This window comes from Caenorhabditis briggsae, assembly GCF_000004555.2.
Source record: "Caenorhabditis briggsae complete genome, chrII, whole genome shotgun sequence".
Lineage (NCBI taxonomy): Eukaryota > Metazoa > Nematoda > Chromadorea > Rhabditida > Rhabditidae > Caenorhabditis > Caenorhabditis briggsae.
The window spans coordinates 1,154,442-1,171,161 of NC_013486.2; the positions used below are offsets into that span (position 1 = coordinate 1,154,442).

The 16,720-nt window shown below is 40.7% G+C and overlaps 7 protein-coding genes and 2 non-coding genes across 9 annotated transcripts in view; 4 read left to right on the top strand and 5 right to left on the bottom strand.

Moving 5' to 3' along the window:
• The window catches only part of Cbr-sfxn-1.2, a gene marked incomplete at both ends in the record, with an annotated part of 81,266 nt that overhangs the window by 30,678 nt on the left and 33,868 nt on the right, over positions 1–16,720 (top strand). The window lies entirely within an intron of this gene.
• Cbr-gcy-1 overlaps positions 1–16,720 on the top strand; it is a gene marked incomplete at both ends in the record, with an annotated part of 89,932 nt that overhangs the window by 25,708 nt on the left and 47,504 nt on the right. The window lies entirely within an intron of this gene.
• On the top strand, positions 258–797 carry CBG00855 (the record flags this gene model as incomplete). Its single annotated transcript, XM_002629604.1, has 4 exons — positions 258–377; positions 424–517; positions 560–622; positions 673–797. 4 exons carry the CDS (start codon positions 258–260, stop codon positions 795–797), a joined length of 402 nt encoding a protein of 133 aa, XP_002629650.1.
• On the bottom strand, positions 1,633–4,317 carry Cbr-clpp-1 (the record flags this gene model as incomplete). Its single annotated transcript, XM_002629602.2, has 5 exons — positions 1,633–1,743; positions 1,818–1,916; positions 3,421–3,608; positions 4,005–4,101; positions 4,153–4,317. The coding sequence occupies 5 exons, from the start codon at positions 4,315–4,317 to the stop codon at positions 1,633–1,635; spliced, it is 660 nt and encodes a 219-aa protein (XP_002629648.2).
• On the top strand, positions 2,103–3,095 carry Cbr-mdt-22 (the record flags this gene model as incomplete). The annotated part of the gene is made up of 5 exons (XM_002629603.1): positions 2,103–2,168; positions 2,218–2,292; positions 2,333–2,428; positions 2,494–2,588; positions 2,966–3,095. The coding sequence occupies 5 exons, from the start codon at positions 2,103–2,105 to the stop codon at positions 3,093–3,095; spliced, it is 462 nt and encodes a 153-aa protein (XP_002629649.1).
• On the bottom strand, positions 3,693–3,764 carry CBG28452. Its single transcript has one exon. It is a non-coding gene (tRNA).
• On the bottom strand, positions 4,720–6,705 carry Cbr-vha-9 (the record flags this gene model as incomplete). Its single annotated transcript, XM_002629601.1, has 4 exons — positions 4,720–4,773; positions 5,955–6,029; positions 6,354–6,494; positions 6,610–6,705. The coding sequence occupies 4 exons, from the start codon at positions 6,703–6,705 to the stop codon at positions 4,720–4,722; spliced, it is 366 nt and encodes a 121-aa protein (XP_002629647.1).
• The window catches only part of Cbr-gcy-4, a gene marked incomplete at both ends in the record, with an annotated part of 9,940 nt that continues 859 nt past the window's right edge, over positions 7,640–16,720 (bottom strand). Inside the window, 14 exons of the mRNA XM_045241713.1 lie at positions 7,640–8,058; positions 8,123–8,226; positions 8,586–8,656; positions 8,702–8,894; positions 9,735–10,053; positions 10,271–10,598; positions 11,738–12,394; positions 13,601–13,725; positions 13,767–13,905; positions 13,951–14,076; positions 14,125–14,219; positions 14,286–14,438; positions 16,099–16,331; positions 16,382–16,624. Of these exons, the coding sequence (XP_045091727.1) occupies positions 7,640–8,058; positions 8,123–8,226; positions 8,586–8,656; positions 8,702–8,894; positions 9,735–10,053; positions 10,271–10,598; positions 11,738–12,394; positions 13,601–13,725; positions 13,767–13,905; positions 13,951–14,076; positions 14,125–14,219; positions 14,286–14,438; positions 16,099–16,331; positions 16,382–16,624 (3,205 nt within the window). The remainder of the gene's footprint in view (positions 8,059–8,122; positions 8,227–8,585; positions 8,657–8,701; positions 8,895–9,734; positions 10,054–10,270; positions 10,599–11,737; positions 12,395–13,600; positions 13,726–13,766; positions 13,906–13,950; positions 14,077–14,124; positions 14,220–14,285; positions 14,439–16,098; positions 16,332–16,381; positions 16,625–16,720) is intronic.
• CBG28459 lies at positions 8,295–8,366 on the bottom strand. Its single transcript has one exon. It is a non-coding gene (tRNA).

Sequence of the window (16,720 nt, forward strand, 5' to 3'; positions counted from 1 at the left end):
AAATTTGCCACGTAGGAAAGGCACCCGCTGCCGTGGCCTAGGTTTCTCACTGAAAATCCTCGTCCCCCGGCGGCACCTTTTTTTGAATTTTCTTCCTTTTCAACGCCGTTTTTCGGGAATTTCGGATTTTCTTTGAATTTTTTCGCAATAATATTCGGAAAATAGATAACTTTTAACACATTTTAATGCAATTAAAATATTTGGTCGGAGTCCCCCTTTAATTAACATATAATATTATACTAGAATACTGTATAACCATGAATGTATCATTTTGTTTGCAGAAAAATAGAGAAAATAACCGGAAGACAAAAGTCAAAAGCAAGAAGCCGAAATTTCGAAAAACTCTGGAAGAAGCATTGCTTCTGTACTTTCAAAAGGTAAGAAGCGTCCAGAAAATCCGAATTCTTAATCTAACTTTTACAGGGTGCCAGAAAATATCAATTTTCCTGTATGTCGACTGCGCACTCCGGAAAAATGCAACTGAGAATGAGGAAGGAAAAAAGTTCTGGAATAGTGGGTAAATTTGAAAACGAAAATCAGAGAAAAAAGTTGATTTCAGACGGAAGTGTTAAGTTCGCGGATTTCGAAAAAAAAAATGTTCAGTCGATAACTTGTGTCAGAGGTATAGTACAAAAAGAATTGGGAGCTTAAAATCTAGATAATTCATTTCAGTTACTTCGAAACAACAATCAACATCATCTTCTGCTCATCGTCATCGACTGAGGCAAAAATGGTCAAAACGAGAAGCTCCGATGCCGTTTCAGCCAGTTCGACAACAGCGGAAGAGAATAATATAACTTTTAATTAATTGTTTTTTCGCTTTTCATTGTTTTTTCTGTGTAATAAACAATTTTTAGCAGCTGCTAGCTTCCAGATTCGAAACAATTTATGCCAATTATTGCTCTCGCGACAAGCCAATTGTAGGAGATTTGCTCGCGATAGGGCGAATATTGGTCGTTTGCGGTGGCGCGTTCGCGATTGGTCTGTAAATGGCCTGCGGCAGGCATGTTCCGATGTACCCATGGCAACTTTCCGCGAACAATATTTCAGCTATTATAGACGCTGCGCGAATCACCTGTGTCCGGCGTGGCGGGCAGGCGCGCTAGCCGCTACGCCAAGGGTGCAAGATCTCACAAGGAGCGTGGAGGCCGTATATGAATGGTGGGCGTGCGGGAAGAGGGCGGCGGGAGGCGGAAGGAAAAAATTAGAAATTTTCAAAAAAATGGAAAAGTGCCAAAAAATTTTCCAGAACGTTCTAGAACGATCTGGATGACTCAAAAATGAGCTCCGCCCAGAAATTCTTTGCCAATTAGCAACAAATTGTGACGTCATTTCACACCTGTCACATTGGATCAGATGCTTGCTGGGGGACAATCCGTGTGACGTAGCATATCAAACGAGAGAGTACTAGGATCGAGGAGGGTGGGGAGAGAAGACAGACAGCGGCTGCACAAAATATATCGAGCTCAGGAAGAGATGTTTTTTTGGAAAAAAAAATTCAAAAAAACATTTTTTTTGGAATAAAAATTGTCTTTTTTACAGTACAAAGATGAAAATGAAATAATTAAACGGACCCAAAACTGTCTAAAATACAATAAAGATGTGAATTATGCACTAAAAATCGCCGAAAAATCAATCAGTTGGCATTGATCCGGTGTGCTTCTCGATTTTGTCCACCAGACCGAACTTCAACGCCTCCTGAGCGCTCATGAAGCGATCGCGGTCCAGGGTTCGCTCGATTTCCTGGAAAATTGAAAAAAAAAACATTTTTGAAAAAAACTTTTTTTTTTCAATCAAAAGTGCAATTTTTGCTTTACATCATAACTAATTCCAGTGTGATGAACGTAAATTTCGTTGAGTCGCTTCTTGAGACGCGTAATTTCTTCCGCACGAATGACGATATCCGAGCAGGTGCCCTGAAATTTGTTTGAATTCGAATTCCCGCGCAAAACCCGGCAAAGCCCGCAATTGCGCGTCGCGGTGTTTGGCACATACACCACGACGCGCAATTGCGGTGCCCACTTTTTCAGGCCAATTTTCTTCAATTTTTCTCGTTTTTCACCGAATTTTCTCGATTTTTTTTCGGATTTTCAGCACGAAAAATGTCTGGAAACGCGCAGAAAAAAGCGGCGAGTCGCTCGATGGCCACCAAGAAGCTTATTATCGATGTGAGTCCTGAATTTTTGAAAAAAACATTTTTTTTTCAAAAATGTTCAGGAATTCAAACGACGCCTCAGGGACAATATCAAATCGCTCAACGACAATTTTTATCATATCATTCAGGCGGCAAAGGTAAAATTAGAAAAAAATGTAAAATTTTTTCAAATTTCAGGTCAACCCCGACGACAACGCGTTCAAAAACCAGACGGGAAAGATGACCGAATTCTACACCATCAAAAATGAAATGGCCGTTAGAGCGCAGTTGATGGTAGATGGAAAATTGAAAAAATTTCAAAAAAGATTTTTTTTTTTCAAAAATTCAAATTTCTCCAGGTTCGCGCCTCCGACGAGCTCCTCCGACTGACCACCGATCTCAAGGAGTTCCTCATTCTTCACGATTTCCACTTTTTGACCCATAATATTAAGCAGTGAGTTGGAAATTTTTAAAAAAATTTCAAATTTTGGCGCCAAAATGTTTTTTTTCAAAAAATTTGATTTTTTTGCAATTTTTGTATTTTTAGACCCAAAAACTGAATTTTCGTGTTTTTTCACACGAAAAATGCTTGAAAATAAACGATTTTAGGCCGAAAAATTCCATTTTTCCGAAAAAAAAATTCAAAAATTGAAAAAAAAATTTTGGCGCCAAAAAAGAATTTCGAAAAAAATTGATTTTTTTGCATTTTTTGTGTTTTTAGACTTTAAAAAACCGAATTTTCATGTTTTTTCACCCCAAAGTTGTCCTAAAATCAACGATTTTGGGCCTAAAAATTTCATTTTTCAAAAAATTCCAATTTTCATCTTCCAGAGCCGAATCCCAATGCGAAGACACCCTTCGCCAACAATCCCATCTTCATCAGGCTCTCGACACGGACGTCAGCAACATGTTGTTCGCGTTGGAGGAGGAAATCGCCGACAATTTCTTTCTTGGACACTAATTTTTTTGATTTTATGTACATTTTTGACCCAAAAATCGATTTTTTGAGGTTTTTAAGCTGAAAATGGCCGATTTAGAGCCTAAAATGACCCAGAAAAACTTGTAAATTTCCATTTTTCAAAAAAAAATATTTTCTAATTTTTTTTCAAAAATTCTAAAAATAAATTGTGATCTCTGCTAGCTTCAAAAATATCGATTTTCATCTATTCCGGCTCGAAAAACTCTATTTTAGAGCGATTTTCTCCAGAAAGCCTAAAAGAGCTCCAGAAAGCCTAAAATGCCTATTTTTCCCCCAAAAAACCTATTTTTCTCGAAATTTCCCCTACCTGAGCCCCTCCACTCGGCTGATGGACCATAATCCTGGCGTTCGGCAGTGCACTCCGCATGCCCTTCTCCCCAGCCGCCAACAGCAACGATCCCATTGAACTGGCTTGTCCGATGACCCACGTGGCGACTGGAGCACTGATCATTTGCATGGTGTCATAAATGGCGAGACCGGCGGTTACACTTCCTCCTGAAAATACAAAAATTGTAGAAAAAACTGAAAATTGTTTGAAATAGCTGAAAAACTACTATAAAAAAATGAAAAAAAGTAAATGGGCCGAACCGGGGATTGAACCCGGGACCTCTCGCACCCAAAGCGAGAATCATACCACTAGACCATTCGGCCACTTTCTTTCTTCGCTCTTAAGGGCGTATAGGAGACGCGCGCTTTTGCTTTTCCTTTCCGCGTGGCGCCGCAGCCTCCTGTACGCCCTCCGCCGCTTCTCTTGGAATGCAGTCACGTGGTCTTGTGGTAAGATTCTTGGCTTTGACGCGAGAGGTCCCGGGTTCAATCCCGCTGTGGCTTTCTTCCTTTTTATGTCTTTTTTAAGCGTTTTAAATCAATTTTCAGCGTTTCTACCCTTACCCGGACTATTAATATACATGTGAATCGGCTTTTTCGAGCTCTCACTCTGCAAAAACAGCAGCTGCGCAATCAACGCGCTGGCCATGAAGTCGTCAACCTGAATTTCAAAATTTTTCGCATTTTCAAAAAATCAAATTTCCCGCCCAACCGGTGTCATCAGACAGACGATGCGATCGCGAAGCAGACGCGAGTAGATGTCATACGTTCGTTCGCCTTTTCCCTCGTTATCGATAACGAACGGAATGCCGACGCGCGCCTGGGTAGAAGACGTAAGATTCCGCACAGATGACGTCGTCAGGATTCTTCGGAGCATCTTTTAAGACTGAAAATTATCTAGAAATAGCTGAAAATCGAGAGAAAAAATGAGCAAAAATAGGTCAAAAATCGCTAGAAAACGGGCGAAAAACCACACAATGAAAAGTGCCACGTGGCGAATGGGATGTTGGTGCCACGTGGCTTTTCGAAAGGTCACCTTTTTTTTTTGGCGGGCTAATTCAAAATTCATTTTACGTAAAATTTGGAAATTTGGGGTCGAGAAGCAGCAATATATAGAGAAAAATATAGTACAAATTTCTGGAATTTTAAGACAAGAAAAAGTTGGAAAAAATCAAAAAATTCGCTCTCTCTGATCACAGAACAGATTATTTGGGGAATGTGTTGAAAAATGGGGGAAAATATCGATTTTTTTGGAAAAATTTAAGAAAATGTGTATAATTTATCGGAAATCCTCTGGATTGAAGAGTCCACGAGCGCGGTTGAGGATGGAGTCCTGGAAAAATGGATGATTTTTTGAAAAATTCGAATTTTCGAGGCGAATTTGAAAATTTGGAAATTTTCAGAGATTTTTAGCTGAAAAATAGCTTAAAAATTCAATTTTTGGCGGGAAATTTGTATGAAAATTAGCTTTTTATTTTCAATTTCAGTTTGGCGGGAATTCGAAAAATTTGAATTTCTGGGTTTAAAAAATGTCGAATTTCAAGGTTTTTCCGACTTGAATTAGCTGAAAAATCCCGCCTAAAATCGTCATTTTTTGTGATTTTTGGCGGGAAATTCGAATTTCCTTGAGATTTGTAGCAATTTTTTCAAATTACTTGGTCCAAAATTTCGATTTTCTCGAGATTTTTAGCCCTTTTCAGCTGAAAATTAGCTTTTTTTTTTCAATTTTGGCTTGGCGGGAATTTAAATTTTTTGAATTTTTAGCCATATTTTTTGCGAATATTTACAAATTTTTTAGGCTAAAAATCTCGAATTTTCAGAAGTTTCGCTGAAAATTGGCTGAAAATCCTGATTTTTGGGTCAAAAAATCTCAGAAAAAAAACATTTAATTTTTTGGCGGGAATTTGAATTTTTCGCGTTTTTTTCAGCCATTTTCAACTTTTTCGAATTTTTGAACTAAAAATGTCGGGCTGAACACGTTTCTGACTGAAGATTGGCTGAAAAACCGAGACTTTTGAGTCAAAAATCTCAGGAAAAATTCTGCGTTGAAAATCTCGAATTTTCCGAAATTTTGCTGAAAAATGGCTGAAAACCCAGATTTTCAGTCAAAAATTCCAGGAAATAATTGAATTTTCCGCGTTTTTTCAGCCATTTTTTGCGAATTTTTCAAATTTTTAGGCTAAAAATCCCGATTTGAACACGTTTCTGATGGAAAATTTGGCGGAAAAATCCGATTTTCGGGTCAAATCCCGAAAAAATCGAATTTTTCTAGGATCTAAAATCTCAAATTTCAAGGTTTTTCCGCCGAAAATTAGCTGGAAAATCTCGATTTTTAAATCAAAAATTGCGAAAAAAAATTGAATTGTTTGGCGGGAATTTGAATTTTTCGAGTTTTAGCAACGTTTTTTTTCTAATTTTTCCAACTTTTAGGCTAAAAATCTCGAATTTCAAGATTTTTCAGCTGAAAATTAGCTGAAATCCGCGATTTTTTAGTCTATAATCGTTATTTTTCACCTTGGACGGGTCGTATGGAGCCTCCTTGGATGGGATTTCGAGCACAGCTGGAATGGATTGAGTGTGTTGATCGACCTGGAAAAATATGGGTTTTTTGTTGAAAATAGGCTTAAAATCACATTTTATCGCTGAAAATTGACCTAAAACATCGATTTTGGACCAAAAATATCGAATTTCTGAGGATTTTTAGGTGAAAATCTTTGAAAATTGGAAATTTAGCGTCTAAAATTACCATTTTTCGAGCATTAGAGCTATAATCGGCATAGCCGCAATTTGGCCTTGAAAAAGTGGTTTTTAGCTCACAAATCGCCGGAAAACGCATGATTGGCTCATTTCAAGCGAAAAAACCACTTTTCCAGGCTAAAAAAGCCCATGTTCAGCCATTTTCTCCCTACTAACAGCGTAACGGATCATCTCGGCGATGTGCTGATTGATGAGAATGATGGCGACGTCGTCGCGAGCGCAGAATCCCTTGAAAGCGTCCTCGATCTCCTGAATGGTCGTCTGCTTGTCGACGATCAAGTAGTTGGGCTTGCGAGCCTGGAAATAGTGATTTTAAGTGAAATTTTAGAAGAAAATCCGAATTTTTGGGCTAAAATTAGGCCTAAAACTCAATTTTCGCTGAAAAATTCGATTTTATCAACGAAAAGCCCACCTTGTTGAGCTCTCCAACACCACCGAGCAAGAAGCCGACGACGGTGTCCTCGTCTCCAATGACAGCCAGGATCTTTCCCTTCACAGCGGATGCCATAGCTGAAATTTTGGGTTTTAGATAGAAAAATGACGATTGTCACGATTTTTTGAAGAAAAATCACTAATTTTATGGGTTTTTTTTCAACATAAAATAGCTGGAAAGTGACCGAAATATGAAAAAATGACAAATTTTGGAATTTTCCGGAAATCAGTTTTTTTCGAATTTTTCTCAGAAATCTGCTCGTTTTCGAGGTTTCTAGACCTGAAAATTCGAATTTTCAGCCTAAAACCAACCAAAAAATGACCAAAATCTGAGAAAAAAGAGAAATCTTAAAATTTATCAACAATCTGGATTTTTTTTCGGAATTTTAGTGTTTCTCGGGGTTTCTAGACCGGAAAATTAAAATTTTCGACAAAATCAACAAAAATCGCTTGAAAAAACAAAAATCGAGAAAAAAAGCCAATTTTTGAAATTTTCGAGAAATCAGTTTTTCAGAATTTTTCTCGGAGTTCTGGTGTTTTTTGGGGTTTTTCGACACGAAAACTCCAATTATCAGCCTGAAATCAACTGAAAATCGCTTAAAAACAATGAAAAAACAGAAAAATCGGCACAATTTTCATGTTGAAAAATTTCGTTGAAAAAATCCCGATTTTTCGACGTTTCCCCTTTTAAAATCCATTGAAACATTTGAAAAATGTGACAAATCAAAAAATTTCACCTCGAAACCAAAAAAAATCGATTCAAAAAGGTTGAAAACCAACGGAAACCGCCTCGACTAGAGACGAAAAATCAACCGAAAGTGGGCGGAGTCGACCATCTGCAACGCGCCGCACGCCATTTCGCAGAGTGTGCGGCAGGGTTTTCACTTTTTGTCGATTTATTGTTTCAGCCTATTTCAGGGCCGTTTTTCGTGCTGAAAACTGCTAGAAACCTGGAATTTTTTGCATAGAATTAAAAGAAAGGAAACAGAGGAGTTTATAAAAATATTTATTCAAGAAACTCTCATCATCTCTCGCCGCATAACCCTTCTCAATTCCTCATCTTCACTATCGCTAGCATTTTCGATATATGGGCTTACAGAGCGGATAGTTCCGGTATCTGTAAAACTGGAACACTTCTGAGGGAGTTGTTTAAGCTGGGCAACCGGTGGAGTTGACCGATTGCTCATGCTTATTCTTCCCAGAAGCCAAAAAGTTTCCATAACTCCTTTCCCTTTAATTATCACCTCTCCCCGGGAATTTGTCTCGTACTGATAGGGAAAATGGTCAACTAGAAAAGCATGAGCAATTTCAGACATATGAATTAAAGACGCTTTTCCATTTGACTCCATCCTCGACGCAGTGTTTACAGTATCCCCAAACAGACAGTAACGTGGCATTGACAGACCAACGACACCAGCGACGCAGGATCCTGAAACGAAAATTTGGATTGGCGGGAATTTGAAAATTCAAAACAAAAAATCAGAAAAAATTACCACTATTAACTCCAACTCTTAGCTCCACCCTCTCTCGCGGCAAGTGGGGAATTCGGAATTTGTCGCAAAATTCTAGGAATCCTAAAGCCATCTCGACGATTTGTCTGAAAAAAAATAAACAAATCGGCTGGAAATCATCCCGAAATGCCTTTGAAAGACAAAAAAAGTAAATGGGCCGAACCGGGGATTGAACCCGGGACCTCTCGCACCCAAAGCGAGAATCATACCACTAGACCATTCGGCCATAATGTTTCATAGCTCTTAAGGGCATATAGGACGCGCGCGTTTGGAAGTTCCGCGCAGCGGCCGCAGCCCTCCGCGTTGTGTACGCCCACCGCCTCACATTTTAAACTGCAGCATCGTAGTGTAGAGGTAAAACGCCAGCTTTTGGTGCGAGAGGTCGCAGGTTCAATCCCCGCTTTGGCTTTTTTCTTTTTTTTCGCTTTTTTTTTGAGACTATTACCTAATATGTTCCACTCCATTTCTATTGGGCAACCCGGAAACACATAGAAAACCATCGCCGATAGATTCTACCTGCAAAAAATTGATAATAAAAAACTAGTTTTTTTAATCAGTTACCTTGTAAACATCATGTTTTTCAATGATCGCATCGAAATTGCTGAAAACCTCGTTGAGTAGATTTACAACTTGAAACGGGGAACATTTATTGGCCAACTCCGTGAATTTGACGAGATCCGAAAAGAATACGGTAACTAGATCGAAACTTTCCGGTTCCACCGCTTGGCCGGCTTTCAGACGTTCTGCGACTTGTCTGAAAATAATAAAAAGAGTTTCAGACACTAGCTGGATTTGTGTCAGTCATTTTGGATCAAAAACCAGGTTTCTAGCACATCTAGGAGCCGAGATACAGCCAACTAAAATTTGAAGAGACGCAGACAGCTAGAGTGCTCTCGTTGTCTGCATCTCTCACCTCCATCATTAAAAATGGCTATATCTCAGCTTCTAGATGTGCTAGAGAGTTGGTTTTTCTTTTAAATGACCTATTTTGACTGGGGATTTCCAGTCATATAGTTTTTTTTTGAGGCAACAGAACAGTTTGGATTTTGAAAATTTTGGAAGTTTTCCAATTTTTTCTGAAATTCATAAAAACCGTAAAATTTGTTGCTACTCTGCGAAAAAACCAACCTTATAGGACACCTGAGAGTCGAGTTATAGTGATTTGAAGTTTTGGAGGCGAGAGACGCCAGACAACGAGACACGCTGCGTCTCTAACCTCTCAAACTTCAAACGCCTGTATCTCGGCTCCTAGAAGAGCTAGAAAGTTGGTTTTTGAACAGAAATGAAGCTCAAAACACACTTTTTTTGAATTCCAGCCAAAATATAGACATTTCAAAATTTTGTTTTGAAGAAATTTAAAAAAAACCAAAGTTGTATTATTAATTTCCTTAAAATACCTTTTTCCAATGTTTTTCTGTCAAGGAACCAACTTTCTAGCACACCTGGAGATAAATCGCTTTGGAGTTTAGGAGAGATGCCGACAGCTATAGTGTCTGGTTGTCTGCGTCTCTCACCCTCAATTGATAAAATGTGTATATCTCAGCTTCTAGATGTGCTAGAAAGTTGATTTTTGAACAGGAAAAGAGCTACTCACTTCGGCAACATTCTCCCCAACAAAATATCCGATTTCTTCTTCTCCAAAACCAATTCTTTGGTCCTTTCATCCACCTCAACCTCCAAAGTCTGCGTATATTCCTCCAACATTGAGAACACATGATCCATTAGATTATCTTTGGTCCTTGGTGTCATATCCAAAATTATTTTACAGATATTTTCAGTATTCGGACGGGCTTCCGGGTTTTCCGACCAACAATCTTTGACCAACGCGAGGAGGGACTTGTTGACATCGGAATCCGTTAGAAGAGTTGGTCGAAATGGATGGGGTCCACCTTTTTTGACATTATAGATGATTTCTGAAACTGGGTTTTTTCTAAATTTTGTATTCTTGAAAAAATTGCCAATCCGAACTACAAATCGGTGCAAAAATCAAGATTCCAGCTTACCTGGGAGCCGAGATACAAGCGTTTGAAGTTCGGAGAAACGCAGACAGTCATCGTTTCTCGCTGTCTGCGTCTCTCGCCTACAACAGGGAAAATGCCTATATTTCAACTCCTAGATAAGCTAGAAAGCCTATTTTTGAATTCCCCCGCTTACCCTCATAACCCTCCTTCCGCTTGTGCAGGTCCCACGCCTCCTTTTTGGTTAGAATCTCCGAGGCAACAATTGCAAATGAGTACACGTCGGCACTCGGATCCATTTGGGATACTGTAAGTGAGCCGCGTAGCACTTCTGGCGCCGCCCATAGAAGACGTTTTTGAGTTGGACGTTCCTCGTCGTCCTGGAGAAATTCCAGTCCAAATTCTGCTAGTTTTACTTGCCAGGAGTCATTTACAAGACAGGTGGCCGAGCGGAGGTTTCCATGAAGGCGGAGGAATGATTTGTGAAGGAAGTTGAGACCCTGAAATGTCAGAAAAACATAAAAATTTGAAAAACACTTCGAGACCGTTTTCAGAACTCAAATCAGCCAATTTTAAGCCAAGTTACAACAATGTGAAGTTTGGACTCATGCGTTGCGGTTGCGTAGCGGCTAACTTTGCTCAAAGTGTCTGGAGCACCATGAAACTTGTTGAACACAATTAAATCAACTGATTCAATGAGCACACAAAATTTCAGTTTTCTGGCTCAATTTTGAGCAGAGTTAGGGCTATTCAAAGTTTTGACCTACGCGGCGCGTTCGCGTCGCGGCTGGCTAACTTTGCTTCTGATGGAGGGAATGGAGTGAAATTCAGAGTGTTTATTTGAAACTATTACAGTAGCATACTGTACAAATTGCAAAACTCTAGGACCACTTGGAAAAAAGTTAGGCAACCGCGACGCGACCACGCCGCGCAGGTCAAAACTTCGAATAGCTCTAACTTGGCTTAAAATGGCCTTGGTAAGCTGGACTTTTGTGAGTCACCTGCATCAGATTATTCCAATTCGCTTGTCAAATTTCAAAGTTCTAGGACAACCCTGAGCGAAGTTAGCCGAACGCGACGCGACCGCGCCGCTTAGGTGAAAACTTCAAACTGCAATAACTCGTTTCAAAATGATCCTGGAACGCTGAAAATTTGTGAGTCAACTTCAAAAACAGGCTTCATTGTGCTCGCTGAATTTCAAAGTTCTAAAACTATTCTGAGAAAAGTTAGCCGACCGCCGTGCGTATGTCAAAACTTCAGACAGTTTACTCGGTTCAACATTATCCTGGAACGCTGAAATTTTGTGAGTCAGTTAAAAAAAGAGACTCCATTGTGCTTGCCAAGCTTTACAGCGCTAGGGCCATCCTGGACAAATTTAGCCAACCGCTACGCGACCGCCGCGCGTAGGTCGAAATGTCGAATAGTTGTAACTTGGCTTAAGATGGCCTTGATAAGCTGAACTTTTGTGAGTCACCTGCATCAGACTATTCCAATTCGCTTGTCAAATTTCAAAGCTCTAGGACAACCCTGAGCGAAGTTAGCCGAACGCGACGCGACCGCGCCGCTTAGGTGAAAACTTCAAATGCCTGTATCTCAGCTCACCGGCGGCCTAGAAACCTCATTTTTTCACCAAACTCACCTCCGCAATATCCCGAATCATACAAAACATGAAAAAGTAGTCCATCGAGAAGTTCCCTCGCGACATAATGTCTTGTATTGATCCACGTGTACACATTTTCCAAACCGCCAGATATCTCGATCCATCGATTGACAGCCCAATGAACTTGTTCAAATTCTCATGATCCAATTTTCGCAATTTTACCAATCGCATTTTGTCCAAATTGGACAATTCCTGAACCTGATGGGCGGTGGTTAGGACCAAATCGTTTTCGAGGAATTGAATTTCATAGTTTTCGTTGAATTCCGATGTTTCAAAATTTTTCGAAGAGGATCCTTTGGAACTTTTGGTTACTGTGGAATTCTCAGAATCTGTGGAAAGTCTCCGCCCCTTTTTTTCGGGAATTCTTAATTTGATGGCGTGAATTTGCCATTCAGAATTTAGCCTTGATTGCTCAGCTCTCTGGTTTCTGACCATTGAGGTGAGACATGTGAAAATTGCCAAAATGAGCAATCCGGCAACAATAACGAATACAAAAATCAATAATCGATATTGATCGAAAAACGGGATGGGGCACGATTTTCCGAGGAATCCACAAATCGGTGTGTCCAATGGTCGAGTGCTTCCCCAAAAGTGCCAAACGTCGCTCGACTCGTTTTGATAGGCCAAACTGACTTTCTGGAATTTTTTTTCATAGTTTTATATGCTTAATTTAGCCAGGATCAAAACACAAATACTACTCAGTTTACCTAAAAAATTTCAGCCAAATCGACCCACTCAGCGCCAAGCTACAAGCATCTAAAGTTTTGACCTACGCGGTGCGGTCGCGTCGCGGTCGGCTAACTTATCTCAGGAGGGTCCTAGCGCTTTGAAATTTCGCAGAGACAATCAAGCCTGTTTTTATTGTTGACTCACAAAAATTCAAGATCCTAGGCCTATTTTAAGCCGAGCTACAAACCTTTGAAATTTTGACCTACGCGTTGCGGTCACGTCGCGGTCGGCTAACTTTGCTCCGGACGGACCTAGCAATTTGGAGTTGGGCAAGCATGGTTCAATCTATTGGTTTAGTTGGCTAACAAAAGCAGATTTCTAGGACCATTTTAGCCTAGTTACGGGCCATAGAAGTTTTGAGCTACGCGTTGCGGCTTGCTGACTTTGCTCAGGACGGTCCTAAAGCTTTGAAATTTGGTCAGAGCAGTGAAACTGATATTTTCAGTAAAAATGCAAAATTTCAGCTTCCTAGGACCGCTCTGAGCAAAGTTAGCCGACCGCGACGCAGCCGCGCCGCGTAGGTCATAACTACGAATAGCTGTAACTTTGCTCAGCATAGAGCTAGCGAGCTGAAATTTTATGAGTCAACTGCACCAAACTATTATATTTTGCTTATCAAATTTAGAACCTCTAGGACCGTCCTAAGCAAAGTTAGCCAAACGCGACGCGACCGCGCCGCGTAGGTCAAAACTTCAGATGGCTATAATTTGGCTGAAAATTGCCTTAGAACGCTGAAATTGTATGAGTCAATTGCACTAAACGATTGTACTTTGCTTATCAAATTTCGAACCTTTAGGGCCGTCCTATGCAAAGTTAGCCGAACGCGACGCGACCGCGCCGCGTTGGTCAAAACTTCAAATAGATGTACCTTGGCTCAAAATTGAGCTAGCAAGCTCAAATTTTGTGAGGAAGTTACACCAGACAGGTTGAATGTGCTCATCAAGTTTCAAGTTTCTAAGGAGCGAAGTTATCCGACCGCGACGCGACCGCGCCGCGTAGGTCAAAACTTCAAACAGCTGTAACTTGGCTCAAAATTGAGCTAGAAAGCTCAACATTTTAGGATCGAACATCCTGCGCATTTTTCACACAAAAATAAAAAAAAATCTATCTCACCGCTGTCCCGTTGATCAGACTAATATTCATAATCGAAATCTGATCGTATTCCTTGTTGAGCGCGTACACCTGGTAAAGGGGCAGTCTCGACAGCTCGCTGTTTAGTTGTACTTGTCCAGTCATTCCTAAAATCGTAAATTATCGATTTTTCGGGGGAGATTCATACCTTCAAAAGGAGTAGTAAACTTGGAAACCAATAAATCCACATTCCCATAGATGTTCGGATCCGTCGAATTCAAATTCGTCAGAGCCATTCCATACATATAGAAGACGTCGAACAGATGGCGTGCGTATGCTCCCATTCCCTGTAAACTCTGCCTACTTCAAAGCTCCGCCCCCTTTTTTCTTACTGTAGCATTTGCAGCGAGACATTCCGGCGCCATACAGCTCAGTGGAGGCTCTCGAATCGCATAAACTATATTTTTGGTCATATATTGTAGAAATTCTTTATCCCTGATGTCACTGCTCAAATCAATCTGAAAAATGGGTTACTGTAGTTTGTAGTTTGTAGTCTTGTAGTCTACCACAAGCATTTTCGATGCCACACTTTTAGCCAAATCCTCCAATCCATCTGGTGCCACTTGAAATGCTTCCCAAATCGGTGCAAGGCCAGAGTTTACTGTAAACAATCAGCTGACCTAGTTTATTTTGGAATTTCTAAATTTCTAGGCCATCAAAAACTTACGAGGCTTCTTTCCAACCGCCGATTGCACCCCAAACCCGACACTCCTCATGGATAGCATCACATGAACGTATTCACTTGTGTTCATGCCTTGTTTGCCCGCTTGGATCATATAAAACCGTTTTTCAGCACCGGTTTGCGCGCAGAATATGATTACTGTAACGATGCCAAAGTTAAATTAGGAAACTTGAACCTTCTATGATGTCTAGGAGCGAAGATATGGTCATTTGAAGTTTTGACCTACGCGTTGCGGTTGCGTCGCGTTTTTAGTGAGCATATTCAAACCATTTGTTCCAATTGGCTCACAAAGTTTCAGATTCCTAGGACCATCTTAAGCCAAGTTACGGTCCATGGAAGTTTTGACCTACGCGTTGCGGTCGCGTCGCGGTAGGCTAACTTACCTCAGGAGGGTCCTAGCACTTTGAAATTTCACAGAGACAATCAAGTCTGTTTTAATAGTTGACTCACAAAAATTCAAGATCCTAGGCCTATTTTAAGCCGAGCTACAGACCTTTGAAGTTTTGACCTACGCGTGGCGGTTGCGTCGCGGTCGGCTAACTTTGCTTAGAACTTTCCTATCAACTTCGGATTTGGCAAGCACAATGAAGCCTTATTTTAAAGTTGATTCACAAAATTTCAGCTTTCCAGGGTCATGTTGAGCCGAGTTATTACAGTTTGAAGTTTTGACCTACGCGTTGCGGTCGCGTCGCGGTAGGCTAACTTACCTCACGAGGGTCCTAGCACTTTGAAATTTCACAGAGACAATCAAGTCTGTTTTAATAGTTGACGCACAAAAATTCAAGATCCTAGGCCTATTTTAAGCCGAGCTACAGACCTTTGAAGTTTTGACCTACGCGTGGCGGTTGCGTCGCGGTCGGCTAACTTTGCTTAGAACTTTCCTATCAACTTCGGATTTGGCAAGCACAATGAAGCCTTATTTTAAAGTTGATTCACAAAATTTCAGCTTTCCAGGGTCATGTTGAGCCGAGTTATTACAGTTTGAAGTTTTGACCTACGCGTTGCGGTCGCGTCGCGGTAGGCTAACTTACCTCACGAGGGTCCTAGCACTTTGAAATTTCACAGAGACAATCAAGTCTGTTTTAATAGTTGACGCACAAAAATTCAAGATCCTAGGCCTATTTTAAGCCGAGCTACAGACCTTTGAAGTTTTGACCTACGCGTGGCGGTTGCGTCGCGGTCGGCTAACTTTGCTTAGAACTTTCCTATCAACTTCGGATTTGGCAAGCACAATGAAGCCTTATTTTAAAGTTGATTCACAAAATTTCAGCTTTCCAGGGTCATGTTGAGCCGAGTTATAACAGTTTGAAGTTTTGACCTACGCGTTGCGGTCGCGTCGCGGTCGGCTAGCTTTGCTCAGGTCGGTCCTAGCGCGTTGAAATTTAATAAGCACTATGGAATAGATTGTTCTATATGCCTCACAAAATTCAGGTTGCTAGGATTCTTCTGACCAAAGTTAGCCAACCGCGACGCGACCGCGCCGCATAGGTCAAAACTTCAAATAGCTGTAACTTGCCTTAAAATGTTCTGAGCAAGCTGAAATTTTGTGAGCCAACTGCACCAAACGATTCAATTGTGTGTATCAAATTTCAGCTTTTGAGGATTGCACTGAACAAAGTTAGCCAACCGCGACGCTACAGCGCCGCGTTGGTCAAGCTTTCAAACACGGGTATCTCGGCTCCTCTTAACGCTAGAAGGGTGAAATTTTGTACAGTTCTCCAGCATAATTTTTTCTCAGAATTCTCAAGAATTCAGTTAGATAACTTAATTTTTAGCTGAGATACAGCAAAAAACTCACTTCTCGCTCTTGCTTTGATCATTTGCAATGTAGCCACAAAATTTTCCGTATTATTCTGATCCACCTCCTCTTTTATGACAACTTGAACCATTTGTGAATAATTCTCGTCATATAGCGATGTTTCGACGTCTTCAATCACTCCACTACAGTAGTTGAGCTCATTCTTGAAGTAAACCAATGCGATTCGATCCCATCCGTAGAGTTCTAAGAGTGCAGAAGTTACGGTACCCAAACTGCAACAAAAACAATTTGATGGCCTAGAAAATTCCTCACGGCCACCTACGTCATAGAACTCGGCAAAACCGATGTTAAATATGGAAAACGTTCCATATCGGAAAATTCCGATTCGCTTACAAATCCCCATCCTAGAACTGGCTTTTTGTATACTGTCGATAAAGTTCCCATGGCAATTAGGGGTGTCGCACATGGCGGTCCAATTATTACATCGTAATTTTTGGTTTTCATAAAATCCAAACCTGCACGGACAGTTTCAGTCAAATCGCATTCGGTGTACTCCACGTGGAATCTGAAATTCTGGATTTCAACAAAAATGGGCAGGTTATCAGCTTTGTTTTGCCGCAAAAACCAAGTTTCTAGACCTCCTGGGAGCCGAGATATAGCG